General features: G+C 41.6%; 1 protein-coding gene and 1 long non-coding RNA gene across 2 annotated transcripts; both read right to left on the bottom strand.

The window, feature by feature from the left end:
- Positions 1-295: 295 nt before the first annotated feature.
- Positions 296-5,597, bottom strand: LOC122360355 (microtubule-actin cross-linking factor 1-like). Its single transcript, XM_043260883.1, has 9 exons — positions 5,446-5,597; positions 3,830-4,059; positions 3,484-3,710; positions 3,014-3,136; positions 2,819-2,920; positions 2,061-2,162; positions 1,838-1,978; positions 1,580-1,735; positions 296-451 (listed from the first exon to the last, which is right to left on the bottom strand). The coding sequence occupies exons 1-9, from the start codon at positions 5,595-5,597 to the stop codon at positions 296-298; spliced, it is 1,389 nt and encodes a 462-aa protein (XP_043116818.1).
- A 1,387-nt stretch (positions 5,598-6,984) lies between these two features.
- LOC122360133 lies at positions 6,985-7,468 on the bottom strand. The gene is made up of 3 exons (XR_006252771.1): positions 7,445-7,468; positions 7,127-7,286; positions 6,985-7,025 (listed from the first exon to the last, which is right to left on the bottom strand). It is a non-coding gene; the product is annotated as an uncharacterized LOC122360133 (long non-coding RNA).
- Positions 7,469-23,151: the final 15,683 nt, after the last annotated feature.

Below are 23,151 nucleotides of genomic sequence, written 5' to 3'. Positions count from 1 at the left end.
GTTAATGTTAGGTGTTCCTTTAAATATCTCACTATGCTATGTTCTGCCAAATATTCATTTGAATCCTTTTGTCACAGGTTTTACTTCATTTTGGAACTAAGTTTGAGTGATAATATAGCATAATAAAATATTTAAAAGCAAATGCCAGTCATTTTTGACTGAGCACCAAATAATACTCAGCACAGCACAAGGGTTATGGATTATATGTCTATAATGAGACCAACTAAAACCATTCTGTTTTCATGAATTCTGTAATCTGGCGTGTTCTCTGGTGTTTGTGGTCACCTGACTGAGGTTATTCTCCAGCTCTAGCTGTCTGCGCGCCTGTCTCACAGCGCACAAATTCCCAGTGTTCGCTCAGCTGTTCCAGACGAGTCTGCAGGACATGTGAGCTGTCTCCTGCCCCAGACTCCATCAGGTTTCTGCCGGCCTGGTTCAGAGAGTCTACTGCCTGGACATGTGACATCACATCATTCCAAAACCTAAAGACACATGACAAACGACCGCTTGTTTTAAAAGCAGCAGCCAGTATACAGTACTGTCAATACAGTCTGTGTAAAAACTGATGCGGTTAGAGTCAGCACGACTTCAAGTTCAACATTATAGTTCACTAATCCCAAGCGAGGCATGAAGGACATGTCAGATTTAAGATTTCAACAAGGGTTGCATGCTTTTGTGGGACAATCTGAATAATTTATAGGATTTCTCTTGTTCTGATTGGATGAGGATGTAATCACATAATGATGTTCCAACCATGTAAGTTATCTGTTTGTGTTCTTCCAGAGAATTGTTTATAAAACATCACGTAATCTGAAGAACCTTCTTTTGCCATAAAGCACTTTTTGTGAAACAGAACACTTAGACAAAAAGGTTCTTCTATGGCACCATGGAATCACCTTTTTTTAAGAGTGTAGGGCTAGGTAAGGTCTATGGTTCATTCAGGAACATGTTTTACATTGCCCATACTATTTTTTAAAGCAAAAATATGTTTAATGATGTTTATAACAGTTAGTGATAAGGTAGTAATTTAATTATGTTTTAAAACTTTTATTTTTATATGAACATTAAAAGGAAACATGCAAACATTTTAGATTTTTTTCAACAAGTACACTGAAAATTTTGTGTTATTGAATTTATTAAATGTTTTTAAGTGGTTGTAATCTACTTATTTTAGCTACATTTAAATAAACTAATTTAGTTCAACATTCTTTTTATTTAAATGTAGCTAAAATAATTTCTTTGCAACCTTTCCTTAAAAATTATCTTTTTTCTTACTTATATATAAAAAAAAAATGCTAGAACATCCGACTAAAATGTTTCTGAAATGAAACAACATTCCATGAGTTTTTAGATGTGTCACACTGTTCATAACTCTGAGAGAACCTTTATAGAACGTTAGGTTATAAAATTCTAGCATAACTTGTGAGTTGGGATACAGTAGATCTATGCAGCATTCAGTAAGCTGTACAGTAGTGTTTCATTTGAAATTAGCAAAAATCACTGCGAAGTGAGGACACGCCATGGCTAAGAATGTGCATACGCAAACATGCCATGGACAACTTGTAGTGTGTGTTTGTACTTTGTGCTTGGCTAGCTCTATCTCACAGGTTTGCAGGTCAATGCTGATTGGCTGAGAGGCCTGCAGTAGGTCAGCCGTGTGGGCGAGCCAGGCGTGCAGCTCATCAAGAGTGTTCTGGAACTGACCCAAGCTCAGCAGTGTACACTCCAGCTGGTGCTGCTCGAAAACACAGTGCTCTCTGTGAAGCACCATTATGATAAAATGTTATTTATATTTTAATTTAGCAGAGATTTTACCTGTCTGCTGACAGTCTCTGACTCCAGATTGTCCCATCGCTGCCGAAGTCACACAGTGGAGAAATGGACCCAGGCCGCCCAGTGCCCGGGAAAGACGGCACACAAAGCGATGGTTGAGACTTTCAATCTCGATCTTCTTCTGATAGAGCTCTCGCTTAAATTCCTGAAAAGAGAGGCAATGGCATCACCACAGATTTGTTTGTGATACATTTTTCGGTTCTCAAGGTATGTTTGCGTGGTCTTACCTTCAGGTCACATAGCTGCTCTTTAACTGATCCCAGGTCAGATCCCACTGAGAACTCCTTGGTGGATTTCAGCTCTGCAGACTTCAGCCACTCAAAGAGTCCCTTCAAGAGAAGGTCATACGTATTTATAGATTTGCTTATGCTTTGTTCTCCTGAACTACTCTACAGTATATGAATATTCATAAGTGCACATTGTCAGTTTCTTCTATTGTCTCAAGCGAAGTCAGCACAACCAAGAAGAGGATTCACTGAAATATGCTGACTTTAATCCAAATTCTATATAGCGAACATTGGTCTCTCTAGAAGGGCATCCAAAAGTCCTGCCAATTGGCAGGAAGTTGGCCAGTCTGTTAGAGACTCATCGCTACAACCACACATGGAGGCATGAAAACTGAAATACTATAACTGTAGACTACCAGCACCACTTGATGAGACAAGACAGAAAAAGTAACAAATAGACCATTCTTTGTGATTGTGTTTGGAAGTTTCTACAGTAGGTACAAACTTTATTAGGAAGGGTGACATTACATGCTTTTTCTAAACTGCTATTATAAATGTCTTGGTTTTACTATTGTTTCATGCATGCATAAAATTTATGAGGTCAGTAAAAAGAACATCAAATAAATGAAAATAAATCTAAACTCCTGGAAATTATAGAAAACAGTTTCAGAGCATGTCTATTCTGGAAAATTTAGGTCAACCTAGATTAGGAATAGAAAGTTAAAGGAATTGAAACTTGTTTCTTGCTGCTAACTCACCTGCATACTGTCCTTATAATGGAGCGCCACTCGTAGACATTCTTCTAACTTACTGTTGCACTCTGTCCAAATCTTACTGAGATTGTTCCATGTGCCATAAAGCTGCAGAAAAACAAACAGCTGGATAGTGAGATGTCAACAAATGACTACACAATGACTGCAAGAATTAGTCACAATTTAGTTTTAAATACAAACCTCATCCAAACATTTGGTGACCTCTGGCTTGTCTGTGTCACCACAAGCTGACATGAGTTCCATTCCCAGAATTCCTAGTGTGTCCAGGTCACCTTGCAGAGAATCAATATCCTCCCTCAATGTCTGAGAAGGAAGCATAAGAGAGTTTGGATGGTATGAGGCTTTGCATTGATTCAAAACTTTCAAAAGCAATGAGGAAATATCCTTAAATAACCCCGTTGAAAGAACAAAGCCAAGTAATGAGCACAGTTCTGACGCTGGTCCTTCTAAAAGCTGCTAAAATGAAATATATATATATATATATAACATAACAATATACATAACAATATATATAACAATATTACATAGGTCAACCAGCTTCTCCAGCATTTCTGGTTTACCAGCTAGATCAACACTACACCAGCAAGAGCCAGCCTGATCAGCATAGAGCAGAGAAGCACTGGCCACAGTATCATTTTTTTGTAGCCTACCTGCATGGTCTCCAAGCTCTGTCGAATGGTCTCTGAATCTGATCGACTAGAGTTGAGGTCCAGAACAGCTTGCTGGGCGTCATTAAGTCCAGATGTCATGTCACTCACATCATTCCAGAACCTGACTGCCAAATCTAGAAGATTGAGAAGCCACTTCTCCCTCTCCTGAGCTTGCCTTTGAGCCTCCTCCCAGCGGCTTGTTAGACTGCAAACCCGGTCTTTAATAGCTGAAATTACCAAGATCATGACAGACTGACCAGTGTTATGAAACAAAAGTGTTTATCAAAAGTTTTAGGATATAAAGCTGTATGTGCTCAAAGATGTATGCAGTTCCTGTTTAAGGTACCTGTGCAAATGGAACTGTCCCCAAGAGCCCCTGTGTTGGTCAGGAGCTCCTGAGCCTGTGTCCTCACACTGCCAAGGTCCAGATCCATTTTTGAGAGCTCAGACAATGTGTGCTTGTTGTCCTGTAGCTGCTCCTGTATTCGTGGGGTGAGGCCTTGAAGAGCCATTGAGGCCTGCAGGTGACTACACAGACGCTCCAGTCTCTCTCCAATCAGTGTAATCCTCTCATTGCTGACATGGACATACAGAGTTTCAAAAGTGAGCTTGTATTTATGCAGCTAAAATGTGAGATTTTGTCTTTCTATACTACTTTAGCAATGTAAAACTGATATACTGTAAGTTATGAAAAAGCTTTTAATAACAGGTTAATCTTTTAAACATTCTTTTTAAACAAGTGTACAGTAAACTAGTCTCAGCATATACATTGTAGTTGGGGAATTCATCAAACTAACTTTTTTCGACTCTCTGATTTATAGCTACAGACCATGGCAAACCAGATTTAAGCATAAGAATCCATTGTTGCTGGATTCTCCAGTATGTTATGGAGAAAACGCTTCTGTCTTGCAAAAGGATGCTGACGAGGCACAGTTCAAGAAGTCAAAACTGGACTTTACTGCAAAAAGACAAATCTGAGACCTGTGCAGAACATCTGACTTACTCACAGCTCATCCTTATTGCAGATGTTCTCCTCCCAATACTCCCTAACTCTTCACCTCATGAAATGGTCTCTTGTTCTTTTGTAAGGGTGGCAGACTATGTAGAAACATATCACAAAGTGACTATTTGTTGTATTTGCTCTCTTTTTATCTAAAAACATGTTGAAGGCCATGTAGCTGAAATTTATTATCACTGTGGATGCCAAAAGAGCCAAAGGATTCCATGAGCCAAAATCCCATTCTTTCCCATGCAACTTCTCCAACAGTCATGTAGACCAAGAGGCCTTTAAAACACATCAGTTTTACAGTATTCAAACTACAATTCTACAACTGGACAACAGCATAAACAAACGTTACTTTGCATGCATGCTTTTGTGTCCCTAACTTAACTTCAGGTAGACATCGCAATAGTATCAGTAACAACAGTTAAATCCTTCTAGAGTAGATTTTTTACTTGATAACAAGCAAAATATGTTTGCCACGTAAATCAGACAGATTTATTAAAAATGCTAATTCATTCTCTGCCAGCAGGACGTGCTTTTATGTGAGAAATAGAGGTTTCTTGTAAGGGCTGTAGACAAAGCAGCTATGAGCTTACAAACGCTGAGCTTACAAACATGCAAAATAAAATTCAAATTAAATTTTCTAAAGACAGTCTTCCTTCAGAAATACAATGATATAGAAATGCCTTTGGTTTGATTTTTTAAACCTGCATTATGTGCACATGTTTATTTAACAAAGCCTTTTAAAAAATTGGTCAGTTTTTTGATATTGTGGCAGGTCGCCACAAATAAATAATTGTATTGAAATGAACACATCCTACAGCACAATAATCTGAGAGACCAACTTGTATTGCTCATCATTAGCTGCATTTGTTGCTGGCAGCATTAACCACACCGATAAATACAGACCAGAAGTTAAATTAGGCCAGGCGCATGTGCAAATACGAATCGTGTGTTACCTGTGTATAGCGGGCAGAGACTCCTCCAGTACTCCAGCAGCTTCTTCGAACCCTATCTCTGATGGCAAGGTGTTGCTCTTCAGTGTCCCTGGCTTTCTGGCAGAACTCCTCTCCTGAACTGCATTCAGGTCGGATAGACGCTGGGCCAACATGATCAGCCGTGCTATCAGAGGCTTATGCTCTGCTATGGACTCTCTGATGCTCTATTTGGAAGTTATGGAGCAACATGGTCAAACATTGATATATGTATTAGTTTATCTAAAACAATGAATTAAGACCAATGATCACAATACAAAGTTAATGTATTGAACAGTGTGATGACTTTTAAGATTCAATTTGTTTGAACTTGTACTATATGAAATGGGAGTAAAAATAGCATCTGTTGTTAATATCTAGCTCTGAAGAAGCAAGTTTATAAGTACCTGTAAGAGGTCCTGTTGTTCTCGGAAAGCCTCATAGCTGATGTTGTTCAGGTAAACTGGCCAATAAGGGCTTTGGTTTCCTGTAACCATGGTAACACCTCAGCAAAGCCCTCTGAGAACTGAGACAAGAGCGACTGAGCATGCTCCAGTTGAAGTAAGACTTGGGAATTAGTGGCAGTAGTGACCTGGCACTGCTCTTGTAAAGTGTCTAGGGAAGACTTTGGGGGAGGGAAAGAAAGTGATATTATCTTAGTTCTTATGTCAATATATATAAAAAGGTATAAAGAATGAATATTAGCTTACCTCAAGTGTCAGTGTCTTCCCATCCTCAGTGTACATCTGCAGAAGTTCCAAAATCTTCACCATTTTCTCAATAAAGAAATTTGTGCTGCAGAATCTCTACAGCAAGTATCTACAAAAAAAGAGACATTACAAAGATTATTCTGAAGAATTTTACAGAATTTCTAGTATATGCAATGAAGAACATCATTGTGAATGTGCAGCATCTCACTTTTTGCTCATTGAGCTGGGATGCAATGATGTCTGGTTCCAGATTAATGGCTCTGAGTTCTTCCAGTGCCAGGGAGGTATCTCTAAACCAAGACAACTCCTTCTCAACGGCCTGTTCCAGCTGATCAAATGCAAATAGGCTGATAGGTAAGCAGGCATTTAGCAGCTGTATTTGTCCAAAGTGACATACAGTACATTTCAAGCAATCCAATATCTCCACCTTTCTCTTACCTTCTGCCTCTCAGAAGAACACAAGACTGCATCCACAGCCTGATTCTGGGCAGCAGGAGCCAGCAGCTCTCTCTCTATTCTACCAAGCCACAGGTGGAGGTCTTCTTGACTGGAGGTACATCGACTAGATGCCTCCAAAGCCTGTTCCAGTCTCTGCAAGACATCAGCACTACCCAGACTCATCACAGAGTACCGGATACGCAGACTGTCTACTCGCTCCTGCACCAGCTGGGTTTCTCCTCTTTAGATAAGCATGAGAAAGATTGAAACATGCTTGAAACTTGTCCTTGTGGGCTTAAAGTTTTAAATAGCTCAAAATAGGATGAAACACCACCTGAAATATTTTCCATGAGCTCATGAGCACATTGTTGAGTTTCCCAGGTCGATACTCTTAGCTTTTATCTCTTCCATGATTGCCTAAAAGTTGATCGAGAAAGGCAAGTTCATTCCGCACTAAAATCTTGTAGTATACAAATTTATTAATGGATAAACAAAACCTTTTCTAATGTTTTGGTGACCTTTGCCTGTCCTGTGGCTTCTTGCAGATGGAGCATCCCTCTCTCTGCAGAACGGAGCTCAGCTAAGTCCTGATCCACAGATATAAGCCATTGCTGTAGTCTGTCTGTCTTCTCCTGGAATAGCTGAGCTCTTGGCAAAATGTCCTCCAGAATCATGTGTCTGTGAATTGTCAAAACAAAACGTTCCTTTACTAATGTCAGATTAAAAGCATCAGGTAAAAAAAGATTGCTGCTAGCTTTTTTATTTCTGCCAAACAGCCCCATTTAAGTGAGTCTTCCTGGGACCAAATTGTGAACCAAAGTGTTAACTAGACTGACCTGCTGCTGGCACCCTGAAGTAGAGCTCCCACTTGAGCTTGAGCTGAGCAAGCTGCACTTTGGTCTTTTCACTGTCATTTCCCTGAAGCCCCTCTGCCAGGTTTGGACCCTCCTGCATCATGGTCTCCATACTGGGTCTCCTGTCCGCTAGGAGGCGCTGTAAGAGCTGCATGACAACAAATAAAACTATTATGTTTATTATGCTTTCTCCAAGGGCAAGGACCAGCAAGAAAGTAGTTCTCAATCTTGGGATGCTTCTTATTATTTATTTTCCTTGCTTTTTCGTCCATGAACCTGTATCTTGAAGGACATCTCAATTCCTTTGAGTAAAGAAGCTTCCAGAGGAGCTATGAGCTAGGATACATAAGTATGTCCTATGTGAGTCCTGACGCAGGAAAATGTGCTGTTGTTGATAGGACCACAACTTTAGTAGACTCCTCTATGGGTCGATTTCAGGAAAGCAACAAAACGACCAATACAGTTAGAGGACATGTTGGGAACTGGCTTGATAGAACACCCTTTTGCGCCTTCAAAGATGCTTTGTATGAGGAAATAGAAATAGAGGTGTCATAGAGGTTCTCCATATGAGAATCTAAAAGATTTATAATGCACCTTGTTCTCTCTTTGTGGTACTTAAGCCAAACACTTGTATCATGTGTCAGAAGATCATTGTGGACATTCAGGTGTGTTTTACCTTACTCACTAAGCTAACAAAGATCTCAAAAAGGTGAATTTCTTTTCCCCCACCTATTCCCATATCATACACAAAGGCATTCAAAACTTAAATGAATGAACTTATACAGTATGCTTCTCAGTTTAAAGATGGGGTAAGAAATGACATAACAAGGGTTTAAAATAGCCTTTTATCAATACTTAATGTGAATAATAATGTATTAATATATTATTTGTTTGTTTATATAGCAACAGCTGGGTTTTTAACATACCTTCTGTTCTTGCAGCTGTGCTTTCACCACTTTAAACTCTGAGGATGGTGGTTTTTGATTAGCTGTGAGCTCCTCAATCTCGCAGACCCACGTCAGTAGCGTTTCCAGATATTGCTGGAATTTCAACGGATCCCTGAACTCATCTTTCAGAGCCAAAACACTTCTGCCATCCTTGACACAAGATCAGACATATGCTATTACGTTTTCTTAAAAAGTTACAGGTTAAGGAAAGATCAGTGAACTGTACCTTCCATTGATCCAGACTTGATTCCTGGTCTGAACTTGATTGACCGTCACTCTGCAGCTGTGAATCGGAACAATTTTAAATTGGAAAAAGAATAAATTGGTTAATCATTGTTGACTCATTGACTTCAAAATCAGTTAAATGAAAATGGTAGTGATGGTAAAAAAAATATAAAGAAAAACATTAAATTAAAATAAATGAAATTGAGTAACCTCTGCAAGTTCCTCAGCAGCTCCAGTAAGGACTCTAACAGTTCTAGTAACAATAGGGTCACCTCCTTTCCCTGCAGGAGGATACTCTGTCACCTCTACAATCTCGGTAACAATTGTCTCTGTCACTTCTGTGACCTCAGTAACCTCTCGAGTGTTCAGAGGCTTCCAGGACCAGGGACTTCCAGAATCCCTTCTCTGGAGGCTGGCTCTCCTGTCCACAGATCCATACTGACTCAGAGGGGATCTTCTATACTCTGGAACATTACACCTTCTCGGCAAAGACCCATTTCGTGGTGTTTTTACTGGGGACGGAGTGCTTCGCCAGGCATTGTCCAGAGTGCTGGTAGTGGTGACAGTAGGAGCAGGGGAACTCCTTTGCTTGTCCGGTGTCGGAGTTTGTTGAAGAACCTCTTCCTCATCTTCCTTCTTTGTTTCTTCTAGGAGGCTCTGGGAGCGGCCATTCTCTCCGTTGCTGGTAGCACTCTTTCAAGACGCTTTCTCTGACTTAACTTGTTTGGACTTTTGTCCCAAACAGCTAGGTCTGCTAATGAGGTTACCCATGATTCTTCAATCCACGGGTTAATTGGGTCTCTTTGCCATACATACAGGCATCACCTAAACTACCTACAACACAAGGAAGGTCAAAGTGAGAAGACGCTCTTTAAACACCTATACCCTTTTGAGGAAATAGTAGCCCAATAGTTTCCAGTTTCCACTGGAGTCTTCAAAAGACATTCATCCAGCTCTGACAAAGACCACTAAGCTTAAATCTCAATTAGATTCCTTGCTGTCCTACAAAGGAGAGTGTTTTACCACTTTCACGCCAACAAACACCACCGCCATTATTTATACGGTAGAGATGGTAATACTTGACTGAGGCTCTGTCCTGACCAAGAGGGGCCAGATTACTGCTGGAAAAGTACAACATGAACACAGAATTGCTAGTACTATCCTTACAAATGCAAGTGACAAGCCTGTTTATGAGGGCAGTCTCCTCCAGGATACCCACGGCTCCTCCTGGCAGCCATAGCCACTGTTCTCTGCCAAGACTATCTGCGGGATGGCCCTGGGAAACCATTTAGCTACTGATCAGATATGACAGGCATGGAAATGCTGCTTCATTTCTTTGCCACAAAAGAAAGAACAGTGTTTTTTTTTAGTGCACGTGTTCACGGTTTACTGGGAAACACAGACTGCATGCCTAAGGAGCGGGACAGCGATGAACACGTAGACACACACCGAATTTAATGTTAGAAAGACTTTTGTAAATATATATTTTTACTTAAGGTGTATGTGTGTGGTTGAAATTTAGTGGTCATTGCTGGTTAAATTACTGTCCTGATGAATAGGAAATGTGTATATTAGTAAAATAAAAGATTACAGGCTGCTTTGTGTGGATTACAATAGCGCAGTAAAAAGCAGTGCTATTTCAGTGCTGACATAATCTGCCTGAAGATTGCAGGTGTTTAGTGAATAAGCACCTGTTTAGTGAAGAATGATTGCTTTAGTGATGTCAAACACACTGATCACATCTAAAATAAAAGTTTTTGTTTACGTAATATGTGAGCATGTACTATGTATATTTATTATATATCCAAACACATGCATGTATATATGTTTATATATTGAATATATTTATATATAATATTAAATATAATAATATAAACATATACATTTGTATGCTTGTAAAAATTTCTAAATATATGCTAAATAAACACAGTACATATACAAAAATTTTAATTTTGGATTTAATTAATGGATAGATGTACTCTGACTGGTTTCCCCTGAAATGCATAGTGTCTGAAATCTCAGAATTTCATAATATCTGTGCAAAGTTTGTGATTTTGTGGAGATTTCTTCTGAAACTACAGGAGACGTGAGCTTACTGGGGTCTAATCAAAGAAAATTCTCTTTAAATCAATTTTAATATCATTCCTGTCTAGGAGACATATCTAATTTCTGATTTATTTTTTCCTTATGGATTAAAAAAAGCTAAATGATTTAAACTTAAATTTGCAAATCTTATATTTAAAGAATGCAAATGACATGTTAACCTTTGGGCTGATGGTTTTGTTTGTCCAGGAAATACAAAGCTCTGTTGAATCCAGATAAGCGAGCATGTTAATTGCACAGGTGATCTGGGTCAGTCCAGGTCATTGTGGTTCACTGCATGCTAATGGCGAGTGCTGAGGGATCTGGCTCCAGACAGCAGACAGACTCAGTGTTTCTAGACCACTGGAGCAGAAGACTTGGTATCAGCCCACATTCTAGCAGAGTGGATTAGCTTGTATAATGTGTGAATTGAGATTGCTAAAACGTGACAGGAAATACTGTAATGATGAGTTGGATGCCCTGATTAATCTAAAGAATCTCTATGAAATTGCTTGATTTATACTCATTGTTCATGTTTTTACAACACTACAGCAGATATACTGGTGAATATTACATTTTCATTCATTTGGTTTCCATCTTATAAAATCTATATAACAGTACTGTCAAACGATTATGTGTTTAATCACATTCAAAAAGTTTTTGTTTAAACAATATATGTATGTGTACTGTGCATAATTATAATTCTATACAAATGCACACACATACAGTAAATATAAAATAATTTATATTATATATAAATATATTTAAAATGTACACATTTCCATAAATATATGCATACATGTGCATGTATTTATATATACATAAAAATATACACGTATACAAACACATATATTATGCAAACAAAAACGTTGATTTTGGATGTGATTAATCGTGATTAATCATTTGACAGCACTAATACGTAATCAATCTGAACAATATCACCATCGACAAATGCACTTCCTCAAATCAAGTTTAATTATATTACATCTCACTCCCAGCCTACATGCTTGATGGATTACACAAGCTGAAACAGTCAGTGAAGCTTTGCCATTTGAATATAAAGGTTTGCAAGCATCATCACACCTGGAATGGCTGTTTCTATGGTGTTAGAGTTGACACAACATTTCACACCTCAGTGCTGAACATTTCAATAGAGGTGCTGTTATTTTCCGCATCTGATCGCCAAAACACTAGTTTAGGTATAGTATAATATCCAGGCTGGTTTATCTTGGTGCTGTTGTAACTGGTGTAAAAATGAGCTAGCGATGTCAGTCAGTCTAGAAGGTTTAGCATCAAACTAAGATCTCAAAACCGAAACATACAGAGCGATGGTGACTGAACAGATTAACGTAATTGTCCAAAGCTTGAGATAAACGATACCGATTGATTTTCCTTTGCTTGTTTATCAAGGTTTATCTGAAGCAGCCGCCCTCTTAACCAAAGCCTAAAGTATTCTTTGATTTAAGACCACCCCGTGTAGCCTCTTGATATTGATTTATGAGGCATGTCACAGACTGACCCCCGGTGAGCTAGATTAACCTCTGTGATGGACAGCTTTGTGCATCAACAATCCATAAAGGATGATTAATATAGTTGAAACAATTGACTCAAATGGGAAAGATTCTTGCCTTATTCTAATGAACGATATGTCAAAGAAAGAAAGTGGCAGAGATGCTCGATGGGTGTGGGTACTGTCAGAGAGCTCCATGACAATACCCTTTCCTAATCTGACCTCAATATGGCAGACAGACGGCGTATACTGGTGTCATGCCATGCTCTGCTGGTGGAGTAACTCGTATATGCAGCAGCAAGAGGGGTGTGTTCATGTCTCTTTATGGATTTCGGAATAGTCATAAATCAACGTTCTCTGTGTAGGCGAGTTTGTGCCCTGATCATGAGAATGGTTTCTCTAATTAACAGTGCATAACAATGCATAACATAAATAAACTGTATAACTACTATACTGTATTTTAGTTGCACTGATGTGCAGGGAAATATACAATTATATTATATATTTAGCAGTAGCAATGAGTATATGTGAGCCTGTGGAGCACATTCTTAAGTATCACAGGTGTATATATATATATATATATATATATATATATATATATATATATATATATATATATATATTGTTGAGTGAAAATAAAATGGACATTTTTTCATTTAGGCCAAAAATCATTAGGATATTAAGTAAAGATAATGTTCCAATCATGTAAAATACATCTAAACTAAAGTAACAGTTAAATAGTTGTATCTCAGCCAAATATTGTCCAATCCTAAGAAACCATCAATGGAAACTTATTCAGCGTTTAGATCATGCATTTAAAAAAGGATTCTAATGACTGGTTTTGTGGTGCAGACCCACATATATCACGTGCATGTATTAATTCAATATAAATAAATACTCACAGTACAGTGAAATGAACTAATTACATCCAAATCCCCACTTTCAGTGGTATTCAAGTGGTTCTGATAGCATCACTGTCCGGCCGCATCCAAAGCAGCTGCTGGTTTCAGTGAGAAACTTTGAATGAGTCCAGAAAGAGCTGGCGGTTGTGGCGGTTGGGGTGCATACTTACCCCCGTGCATAGAGGAGGACAAACGGCCAAACGAACAATTCCACAAGTTCCTCCGTCATCATTCAAGCAGGAGAACAAAAAACCTGTCTTCTCTCAGCATCCTTTCAGAGGCCTTCCTTTCCAGACGTATAAACATGCGAAACCTTCACATTCACTTGCTCAAACAGGACCTCACTTGCTCACAAATCCCGGTTTAAACACACACACACTCACACACACACACACACACACACACACACAGTTTATGCAAGATGACCCATGCTTTTCCGTCGCCCACAGCCACAAGCAAACAATGTCCCTCTCTCCCTCCGGCTGCCCCCTCCCGTCAGCGGTATTCTCTCTCTCCTGCCTTTGTTGTGCACGGTCCCGTAGAGGAATTCCTTGCTGGGGCGACCCACAGGATGTTCATCTGCTGGAAAAGTCCTGTATGCCGTGTTCTCCGAGCTCCAGGGTGGCAGGTGTTCCCCGTCGCTGGTTTTGCTAGAGTTAAGGCAGGTCTGTAAGTCGGCAGCCTGTTGTGTGAACTCTTGTGCCAGACATTTAGACAGAGGAGCAGTGCCTTCCCTCCCAGCCTTAGCCCCTCCCCCAGCTCCTCTTTTGGCTCACAAACTCTGCTTCAAATGAAAACGAGGAGGATAAAAAGCTTTCTAAAGACCCCCGGGCTGCTCCCGAACATTCACATGTTAAGTGACAGCTGCCTCCAGCCCCTCGCTCTCGTTTTTCCCTCCCTCTCCGGGGCAGGCCGAGGCGGGCTACAAAAGGAGCCAACCATCCCGCACACAAAGCCCCCAGCACCATTCAAAGCCCCCGCCACGGCCACAAAGACGACTAATTACTGTAAGACATCTCTGATTACTTTCAAGTCACTTTCGCTCCCAAAATCACCAAACAAACAAAGAACAGTAGAGAAACCAACAGAGCGGAGGGGTTTCGCGGGACTTGCGCGATGCTCCGTCTCCGCTTTTAGAGAATAGAAGGCTGCGTTAGAATGGAAGCTTCTATCGCCACTATGTCTGTAGGTGTCAGGTCTCCAATAATCCCTCTGATTGGTTCCCGTGGGGCGAGAGGGAGAGTGACAGGTGTGTGTATAGCAGGTGCAGTGAGGAGACTCAGGTGTGTAAGATGCACACAATCGCCTCTTTCTTTCACCACACAAAAGACTCCAGCAGCACCTGCACTGTTACTTAACCTTCAGCTCACACGAGAAACGCTCGATTGCACAATAGAACAGGTCACTAACACACGGGTTATTACAGAACATTACACAGATGACAAAACCTGGCACTTCTTTTACACTGTACAATTATATACTTTCAATTCTATACTCATCCAGTTACAACTGGTAATATATCATTACATTTTGACCACATAATTGTGACCTTTTACGACTTTTTGTAGACCGTGCAGGTGTTTGTGTGTCCAGGGTGAGGTGTTCCCGCTGTTATAGTCTGTCTCTGTTTCCTGTAAATGATCACAGAAGACAGCGAGTGTGTGTTTTGACCTTGCGTGTAGTGAGCCGGGTGATTTGGAGAGGAGCAGCGGACACACCCCAGACTGAAGTGAAAACAGAGGAGAGTGAAGAAGAGCGGGCAGAGGCACACATCCACTTTATGATGATGAATGTGTACCTCAAATTCAGTAGGGACCTGCAGAAGAGGGGACGACACGGCCACTACACTAACCACAGCACTTCAATTATTAACCCCGGCCCATCCCCCGTCTGAAACGGCAAAATAACACAGACAATAAGAGGAGACCAAGAAAAAAGAGGAGCAACAATGCCTGTCACCCTGACTGTCCTGGGAAAGAGGATTCAGTGCTGTGAGCCCAGGAGGTCAAGATATTTAACCTGAGCAGGTCCTTAAACAGTGTCTGAGTTATGCTCCTAAAACAGACCACCTCCGAAATCTGAAAATATAATCTCTGAAAAGGTTTTTGTGATGTATATGAACACAAATTTAATTTCTAGATCAGATTTGGGTAGCAAATCATATATATAGGAGTACTTTTTTAAATAGTCAGAACTGCTAAAATAACACCAGAATTGCAATTGCATGACATAAAAGCATAAAAATATTTTTTAGTAGTTTTGTCTGTAATATATATATACATATATATATATATATATATATATATATATATATATATATATATATATATATATATATATATATATATATACATATATATATATATACATATACATATATATATATATATACATATATATATATATATATATATATATATATATATATATATATATATATATATATGTATATATATATATATACATATTTTTTTATTTATTTTATTTTATTTTTTTTTTTTGCTTGGTCATCAATACACAATATATCATGCATAAAGTGCACAATATCATGTCATAATTAACTTGCAAAAGATTTGTAATCCAAATAAGTGCTATTCACTTTCTATCCATCAAAGAAACCTAAAAACTGCATCATGGATCAATAATTTCTGAAGGAGCATGTGGATGTTTTTATCAAAGGAATACATTACATTTCAATGTACAGTATATTCACGTAGAAAAACTATATTATATATATATATATATATATATATATATATATATATATATATATATATATATATATATATATATATATGTATGACAAGAGATACAAAATCATCAGTTGTGTCCACATTTGGCTGTGCTGAACTGCCATTATATGACAGAAGGCCTGGTTACTCACAGGGAAAATCTAATTGTCCTCCCGTTTCATTTAACCAGTGTGTGAATCATATAACATTCAAGGCAGGTTTTTTACTCATATGGCAATGCCAATCTTACAAATTCAGCTTATATACTTATGAGTTCCTCAAAATCCCTGTGCCTTAAAAATACCCTGCAGTTCACATGCATATATGTATATATTGCGCTTAATGGACTGTATGAAAGCTGTGATAGGAGTAATATATCAGCCTGGATCTATTGTGTGCTGCACATGTGGCTTGTATGTTCAGAGAGCAGCAGATGAATCAGCGTAATGCCAAATGTCTTGCAGATGTGGCCAAATGTGATCACGGGTCCCCTGTGTGTAAATACCCAGAGAGCCCTAAAGTGGATTAATCCCACAGACATGTTCTCCTCCCCCATCACTCCTGCTTCAAATCAAATAACACACAAAGGCTCCTCTGGTATATAATTAGCACCTCTGCCCGTGTTTCACGAACGACTACACACTCGTCCACTATGGGCAGAAATATCAAACGCAACGGTGTGTCACAGTAACGGTCACTTCCCGCTGACCGCTCATTGTGAGGCTTCCCTGCTGGGATACTGGAAATGAACCCATCACAGGGGATCAAACACAAAAGAAGCTGACAGGAGTAAACCACAGTCCTGTTAACCTTTTGATGGAGCAGTTATTATGCAATCTAATCACAGTCTCTGCATAAACCCGAGCTAGTAAAGGGGCAATAATCTTTTAAAATAATCAGAAAAGTCTTTATCTCATACGAAACAATGAGGATTACGTGTGCTTGAAAGGTTCTTCACAGCAACTCCACAGAAGAATCATTTTTAGAATCATCCGGTCAAAAGAACCATCTCTTTCTTACCTTTTTATAATCTGGAGAACAGACAAAAAAGGTTCTTCAGATGTTAAAGGTTCTTTATGGAACCATTCAGACAAAAATGTTCTTCTATGACACTGTGTTTTCAAACTCAACAGATAAATGTTCAAATAAACTCATTTTTGACCTCGAAATACACCCTGACTTCTAATAAAAACTACAACATGACCAGCCACTGAATCGCCTTTTGAACGACTTCATTTATATGAGTTGTCAAAAACAACCAAAAAAGACCAGGACAGCCTAAGAAATACTGAGAACTGAATTATTGCATAATGCACAGGACAAAAGGTATGATGAGTATTTAATTATTATCTGATTGATATTAGAATACACATTTTAATATGTGAAGTACTATGCAACACACAACAATAAAATGCAATGGTATGCTATATTGTTGTTATATGTTCATTGCTGAATGTATAATTCAGCAAAAAGCATTAAATTATGACACAATACATTGACCTAAAAGCAACTATTTTGCACCGTGTTTCGTCACATAGCTCCTTACTGGAAAAGTTGTGTATTGAAAATTATTTTGAGAAACATCAATGAAAAATGTAGTTGTCACATCTCTGGACTCTGTGTTTATGTTTTCGTTTCATGCCATGTGCTCCCTGTGCCCTGCCTTCCCTCTGTGTTAATTATGTTATTGTCATCAGCTGTGTCTCGTCAATTACCCTGTGTATTTAAGTCCTGTGTTTTGAGTTCTGTTGGTCCGAGCGTCGAGGTCCTTACCTGATGTCTTTACGTGTGTTTATCCTGCCTGCCTGTTCTACCTGCCTGCCGTTTTGTATCTTTATTTTGCCTTTTGAGATTAAATCCATTTAAGTTTATTCTAAGCCTCGTGTCATCCGTCCCCAGCGCCTCAACCGTGACAGAACGCTCGGAACTACAAAGTGTAAATAGCGCGTATTTTCCCCTTATTTTTTCTTGTTTTGTTTGCCATGTTTGCCCAGTTTAAAGACCCAAACTTCCTCATCCGCCTGCTGGAGCAGGGGGATTGCTCTCTCGAGGACTATACAGAACTATTCCTCGAACTGGCCAACGACTCCCGCTACCCGGACTGCTCTCTGCTCGAAATCTATTTCCGCGGACTTAACACCTCCAGCCAAGCGCAGCTGTCCGGGAGCGGTCCTCGAGAGAGCCTCGCCGCATACGTCGAGTGGGTGCTGGTGTCCTGCAAATCAACCATGATGGTTGCGCCTGAGGACAACGACACCAGCCCCACTCCAGATCCAGAGCCTAGCTCAGCCCTTCACCGCATGGTCGAGCCCCAGCCTGAGCCCACCGCTGACACGGGGGCGGAGTCGAGCGCGACCACGGACCCATCGCCAGAGAGAGCGACAGAGCCGTGGAGCGTAACAGGACCCGAGCCGTATACGTCAGACCAGGTGCGCGAACCAGCAACGGAGCTCCCCGCGGTGGAGACAGCCGACAGCGATGAGAGCGCGGAGTGGAGCTCCGCCTACTACACATCTGCTGAGGATGAGCTGATCATCCACCTGGGGCTGCTGGATCTGCAAAGGGAGCTGGATGATGTGGACTTGGACTTAGACTGGGCACCTCCCCTGTATCCTGAGTTCCTGTTCCCGTTCAGCTACCCCGTTAGCCCGCTGGTTCCGCCCAGCCGTCCCGTTAGCCCGCTGGTTCCGCCCAGCCGTCCCGTTAGCCCGCTGGTTCCGCCCAGCCGTCCCGTTAGCCCGCTGGTTCCGCCCAGCCGTCCCGTTAGCCCGCTGGTTCCGCCCAGCCGTCCCGTTCCAGTGCCCGCGCCCGCGCGCGCTCCGTCCCGTTCCTGTGCCCGCGCGCACGCGCGCCTCGTCCCTGCTTCTGTGCCCGCGCCACGTGCGCTCCGTCCTGTTCCTGTGCCCGCGCCCGCGCGCTCCGTCCCGTTTCCTGTGCCCGCGCACGTGCGCTCCGTCCCTGTTCAGTGCCCGCGCCACGCGCGCGCCCGTCCCGTTCCAGTGCCCGCGCGCCGCGGCGCTCCGTCCCGTTCCTGTGCCCGCGCCACGTGCGCTCCGCCCCGTTTCCTGTGCCCGCGCCACGTGCGCTCCGTCCCGTTCCTGTGCCCGCGCCACGCGCGCCGTCCCGTTCCAGTGCCCGCGCCACGTGCGCCCCGTCCCGTTCAGTGCCCGCGCCCGTCGCTCCTCCAGTGCCGCCTCAAGTTTTCCCACCTCCCACCCTTGTCACACAACGGCGATGGATCCCAGCAGCCCCTGCGCTCATCCTCAGCTCTCCATCAGGAGCTCGCCACGGGTCTGCCAGTCTCCATCGCCGTCGAGGTGAAGGATCCCTCGCCTCGCCGTCCTGCCTCCGAGACCCAGACTCCTCCTCGGCTCGTGACCCGTCGGCTCCCCCTGGGCTTCTAGCTCCCTCCTCTCCACCGTGGTCCGTCAGTCCACCAGCTCTACCAGGCTCCATCGTCCCTCCGGCTCCGCCTTGGTCTGTCGTCGACCATCCGTCGCCTCGGGATTCCTCTCCTCCGGCTTCGCCTCGTCCCTCCATCCCACCGGCTCTGTCAGGCTCCTCCTTCCTCCGGCTTCACCTCAGTCCTCAGTCGCTCTGGCTCCGCCGCGTCCTTCCCGTCCCCGTCTCCGTGTCGTCGCCGAAGCCTGCGGCGTCGCCTTGGACCTCCAGCGCCTCGACGTCACCCTGGCTCTTCGGCTCTCCGTCTCCGCCTCAGTCTCCTCCACCACCTGCTCCGCCGCCGTCGTCGGCCCCATGGAGTCGATGGCTGCTCCTCCTCCATGGCTCCTCCCTCCGTCGGCTCCACCGTGGACCACCATAGCTGGGCTCTGGATCTCCTCCTGCTCCGGACTCCTCCTGTCTCCTTCCTGGCTCCTCCCTCCATCTACACCTCCTTGGACCCTTCTGCCTTCTGCCTGCCCCCTCCTGGGGATCCGTCCTCCACCAGAACCTCCTCCCAAGACCCGGTATCCCCAAATCCTAGTCATTTTGGTTTTGTTTGTTTTCATTTGTTACCCTTTAGGTGCGAGGACGCACCTTCCGGGAGGGGGGGGTAATGTCACATCTCTGGACTCTGTGTTTATGTTTTCGTTTCATGCCATGTGCTCCCTGTGCCCTGCCTTCCCTCTGTGTTAATTATGTTATTGTCATCAGCTGTGTCTCGTCAATTACCCTGTGTATTTAAGTCCTGTGTTTTGAGTTCTGTTGGTCCGAGCGTCGAGGTCCTTACCTGATGTCTTTACGTGTGTTTATCCTGCCTGCCTGTTCTACCTGCCTGCCGTTTTGTATCTTTATTTTGCCTTTTGAGATTAAATCCATTTAAGTTTATTCTAAGCCTCGTGTCATCCGTCCCGCGAAAGCGCAACCGTGACAGTAGTTAAGTTAGTAAGTGCTAAAGTAAGTGTTAAAGAGCCATACCCGATCTTACCCTTACATTTATTTTTGTTGATGTAACCTGAATTTAACGATGTTAAATAATTACATTAAAAACAATTCATTGTTAATGCAGTTTTTTATGTTATCGGCGTACTTTAAGCTGATCGTGTGACGCATCTGAAGCTGATCTGATACACAGATGTGTGAATATGGTAATTAAAGAGACTAGACACACCTGAGTCGATGGCCGTGTGCCAGACAGAGTCCCCTGTGAATACTGACAGTGTGAACACAAGCACTTCTAGTGTGCATTACCAGGACACGATTACCTTAAAGATGCTAGATTCCCCCAAAATTAAAACCTGTCATCGTTCACTCGCCGTCAAACCGGCACAAACCCCTTTCCCCAATTTTTAAAAATATCTGGCCAATGACAGGATTTTCATTCTTAGACTTTACGTGATTGATTATGCACAGATGTGTATGATGTGCGGCATTATGAATAATATGATGATAAAAATTTGTGGTAGCACTTTAAAATAAGGTTCCATGTGTTAGTGTTAGTTAACTACACCAGATCACGTAAACGAATGATGAAAAATAATTCTACACCATTTATTAGTTATTGCCAATTTAAACTTACATTGAATAATTGTAACAAAAATGAACAAACAATAAATAATGCCATACTGTAAAGTGGTACACCTTATTTTACCGTCCCTATTAACTTCATTAGCATGCAGTTCCCTTAATCCTTAAATTCCATACTAAACCTAACAACTACCTTACTAACTACTTAGGTTACACTTTATTTTGTTAGTCCAATTTAGACATTCTGCTAGCTATACTATAAGTAGCTAATTTAATACACCAATTCTCCTTCATTTGCAACTACTAACTCTCAGAGTAACTGTTTAGGGTTAGTAGTTTAGGGTTAGTAGAATAAGTTGACCTATACTTGTGAAGTTTCTGATAGTATGTAGTATGCTGTGCTAGGAGATATTAAGCAGACAGTCTACAAATACTCTGCTAGTTGACGTGTAGTTACTTACTGTTAGTAGAATACTTGAAGTGGACTATTGATGTAAAGTGTTTTGGAAAAAGTTGGCATTTACTGAGGCAAAAGTCAACAGTGAGAATCAATTTTCTTTTAACAGTGTATGAAGCTTAACATCACTTGTGTGCCGTGCCAAGTTCATTAAGAGTTCTCATATTAAGAGTAAAAAAATAAACAGGCTCTTTACTGAAAGAGTAAAACACTTGAGAAGAAATGAGAAGAAAAAAGCGTGTTTGTCTGAGGAGCTCTGCGCAGGAGGAGGCTGTCATTAGAAGGGTCCGGTCGGGGAGAAGGAGACCATGCTGTGCCGTGACCCTTCACCCCGCTCCATCACGGCTCTGTTTACAGGTTATGTGTGCGAGGCTCATTTGAGATGCAGAGTTTGCCACAGGCTCAGGATAAAGACACACAGACACACAAAGACTTCACCGTTAGTAGGAAGCAGCGGATGAGGCCCTGGGCAAGAGTCAGAGCCGCAGACTCCACACTGAAAGACAAAACCAAAACTCAAAATAAAGCTTGCTACAAGTGAATAACTCATACTGATACTAACCCTAAGGATGTTCACCTGTAAAACCAAACACCAGGTGAAATCGAAACAATATACCTGCAACAGTCCCACAGACTGAGACAGAAGGAGGGGCCCGAGCCATGTTTGGGAACCAGACCAGATCACAGATACTCTATATCTCTTTTATTACCAGATAATAAAAATTAATAAATAATTGCTACATTTTATCTTTCAGTTTGGGCCTTTTCTCATAATTATGTTTTTTCTTACGGTTGCACATTTATATCTCAAATTAGATTTTTTCTTAGATTGAGAGATGAACATTTTAATTATGAGTCACTAAAGTTCAATTCTGATGAAAAGAAATGTCCTTTTTAATTAGAATTCATGTCAGCAATTTCCTTTTTTATTTCATTTTTATTTTGTGCTTTTACACAGTGACAGAAACGCTCCATGCGTATTCACCACGAGATAAAAAAGCTGATTTAAAATCACGATTTGTACTTTTTTTGGCAATTCAGAATTGTGAAATTTAAACTTACCTCGTTTAAACGTAAAAGTCCGAATTATGAGATTAATAACTGCAAATTACAATTGATATTTTTTTTCTTGCAAGGTGTTTTTTGTTGCAACTCTCACTTTTATAAGAATAAGATCAGTTTCTCGCAATTTTGAGATTAAAAGTGGCAATGACTCTCATCCTAAGCCACGATCTTTCTTCAGATCAGTTACCGTCGACCTGAGCGAGACACTGAGGGATAAAGCAGAGAGAGGAGTGTTACAACATTTCCATTGTGGACAGATAAGAAAAGGTTCACTGTAAGACGCTGTGTTTTCCTGCGGTCCGTCAGCGGCTCATCAGAGTCTAATGTGCTTTCAGAGTGCTCTCTCATGTGTGCCCGGGGCCCCTCACAAACCTGGAGCCCGTTCTCCTCCAACAAAAGAGCTGTCCTCTGAGGAGTTTCTCCTCTCGCAGGGCTCGCCGATTTATGGCCATAGCTCAAGCATATTCTTTGAGCATATTTGATAAGGATGCTTATCCCAGCACCATGGGGACAGTGTGTGCTACAAGCCTCACAGCGCCGCCTTTGATCAGCTTTTTTCTCATCAAAAAAGGCCCCTGCCCATACAATTACCACTCAACAAAGAGGCCGGCGTGGTCCGGGCTCGTGCTTTTTTCTTCCCAGGTGGTCACGATGAAGAATACCACATTGCATAAATGTCTCTCCACTTTTCTCCAAACCTTAATGTTCTTCTCCTTACAGTGTGATGTCACGAGAAGTGAGATGTACTTCATCACAAGACAAAAGAATGGAAAGCCTGGGTGGAGACGGTTAAAGACTCGG

This window comes from Puntigrus tetrazona, chromosome 16 (genome assembly GCF_018831695.1).
Source record: "Puntigrus tetrazona isolate hp1 chromosome 16, ASM1883169v1, whole genome shotgun sequence".
Taxonomy (NCBI): Eukaryota; Metazoa; Chordata; class Actinopteri; order Cypriniformes; family Cyprinidae; genus Puntigrus; species Puntigrus tetrazona.
Note: the sequence above shows the minus strand (reverse complement) of the source record. Positions and strands in the feature narration are given on the sequence as shown.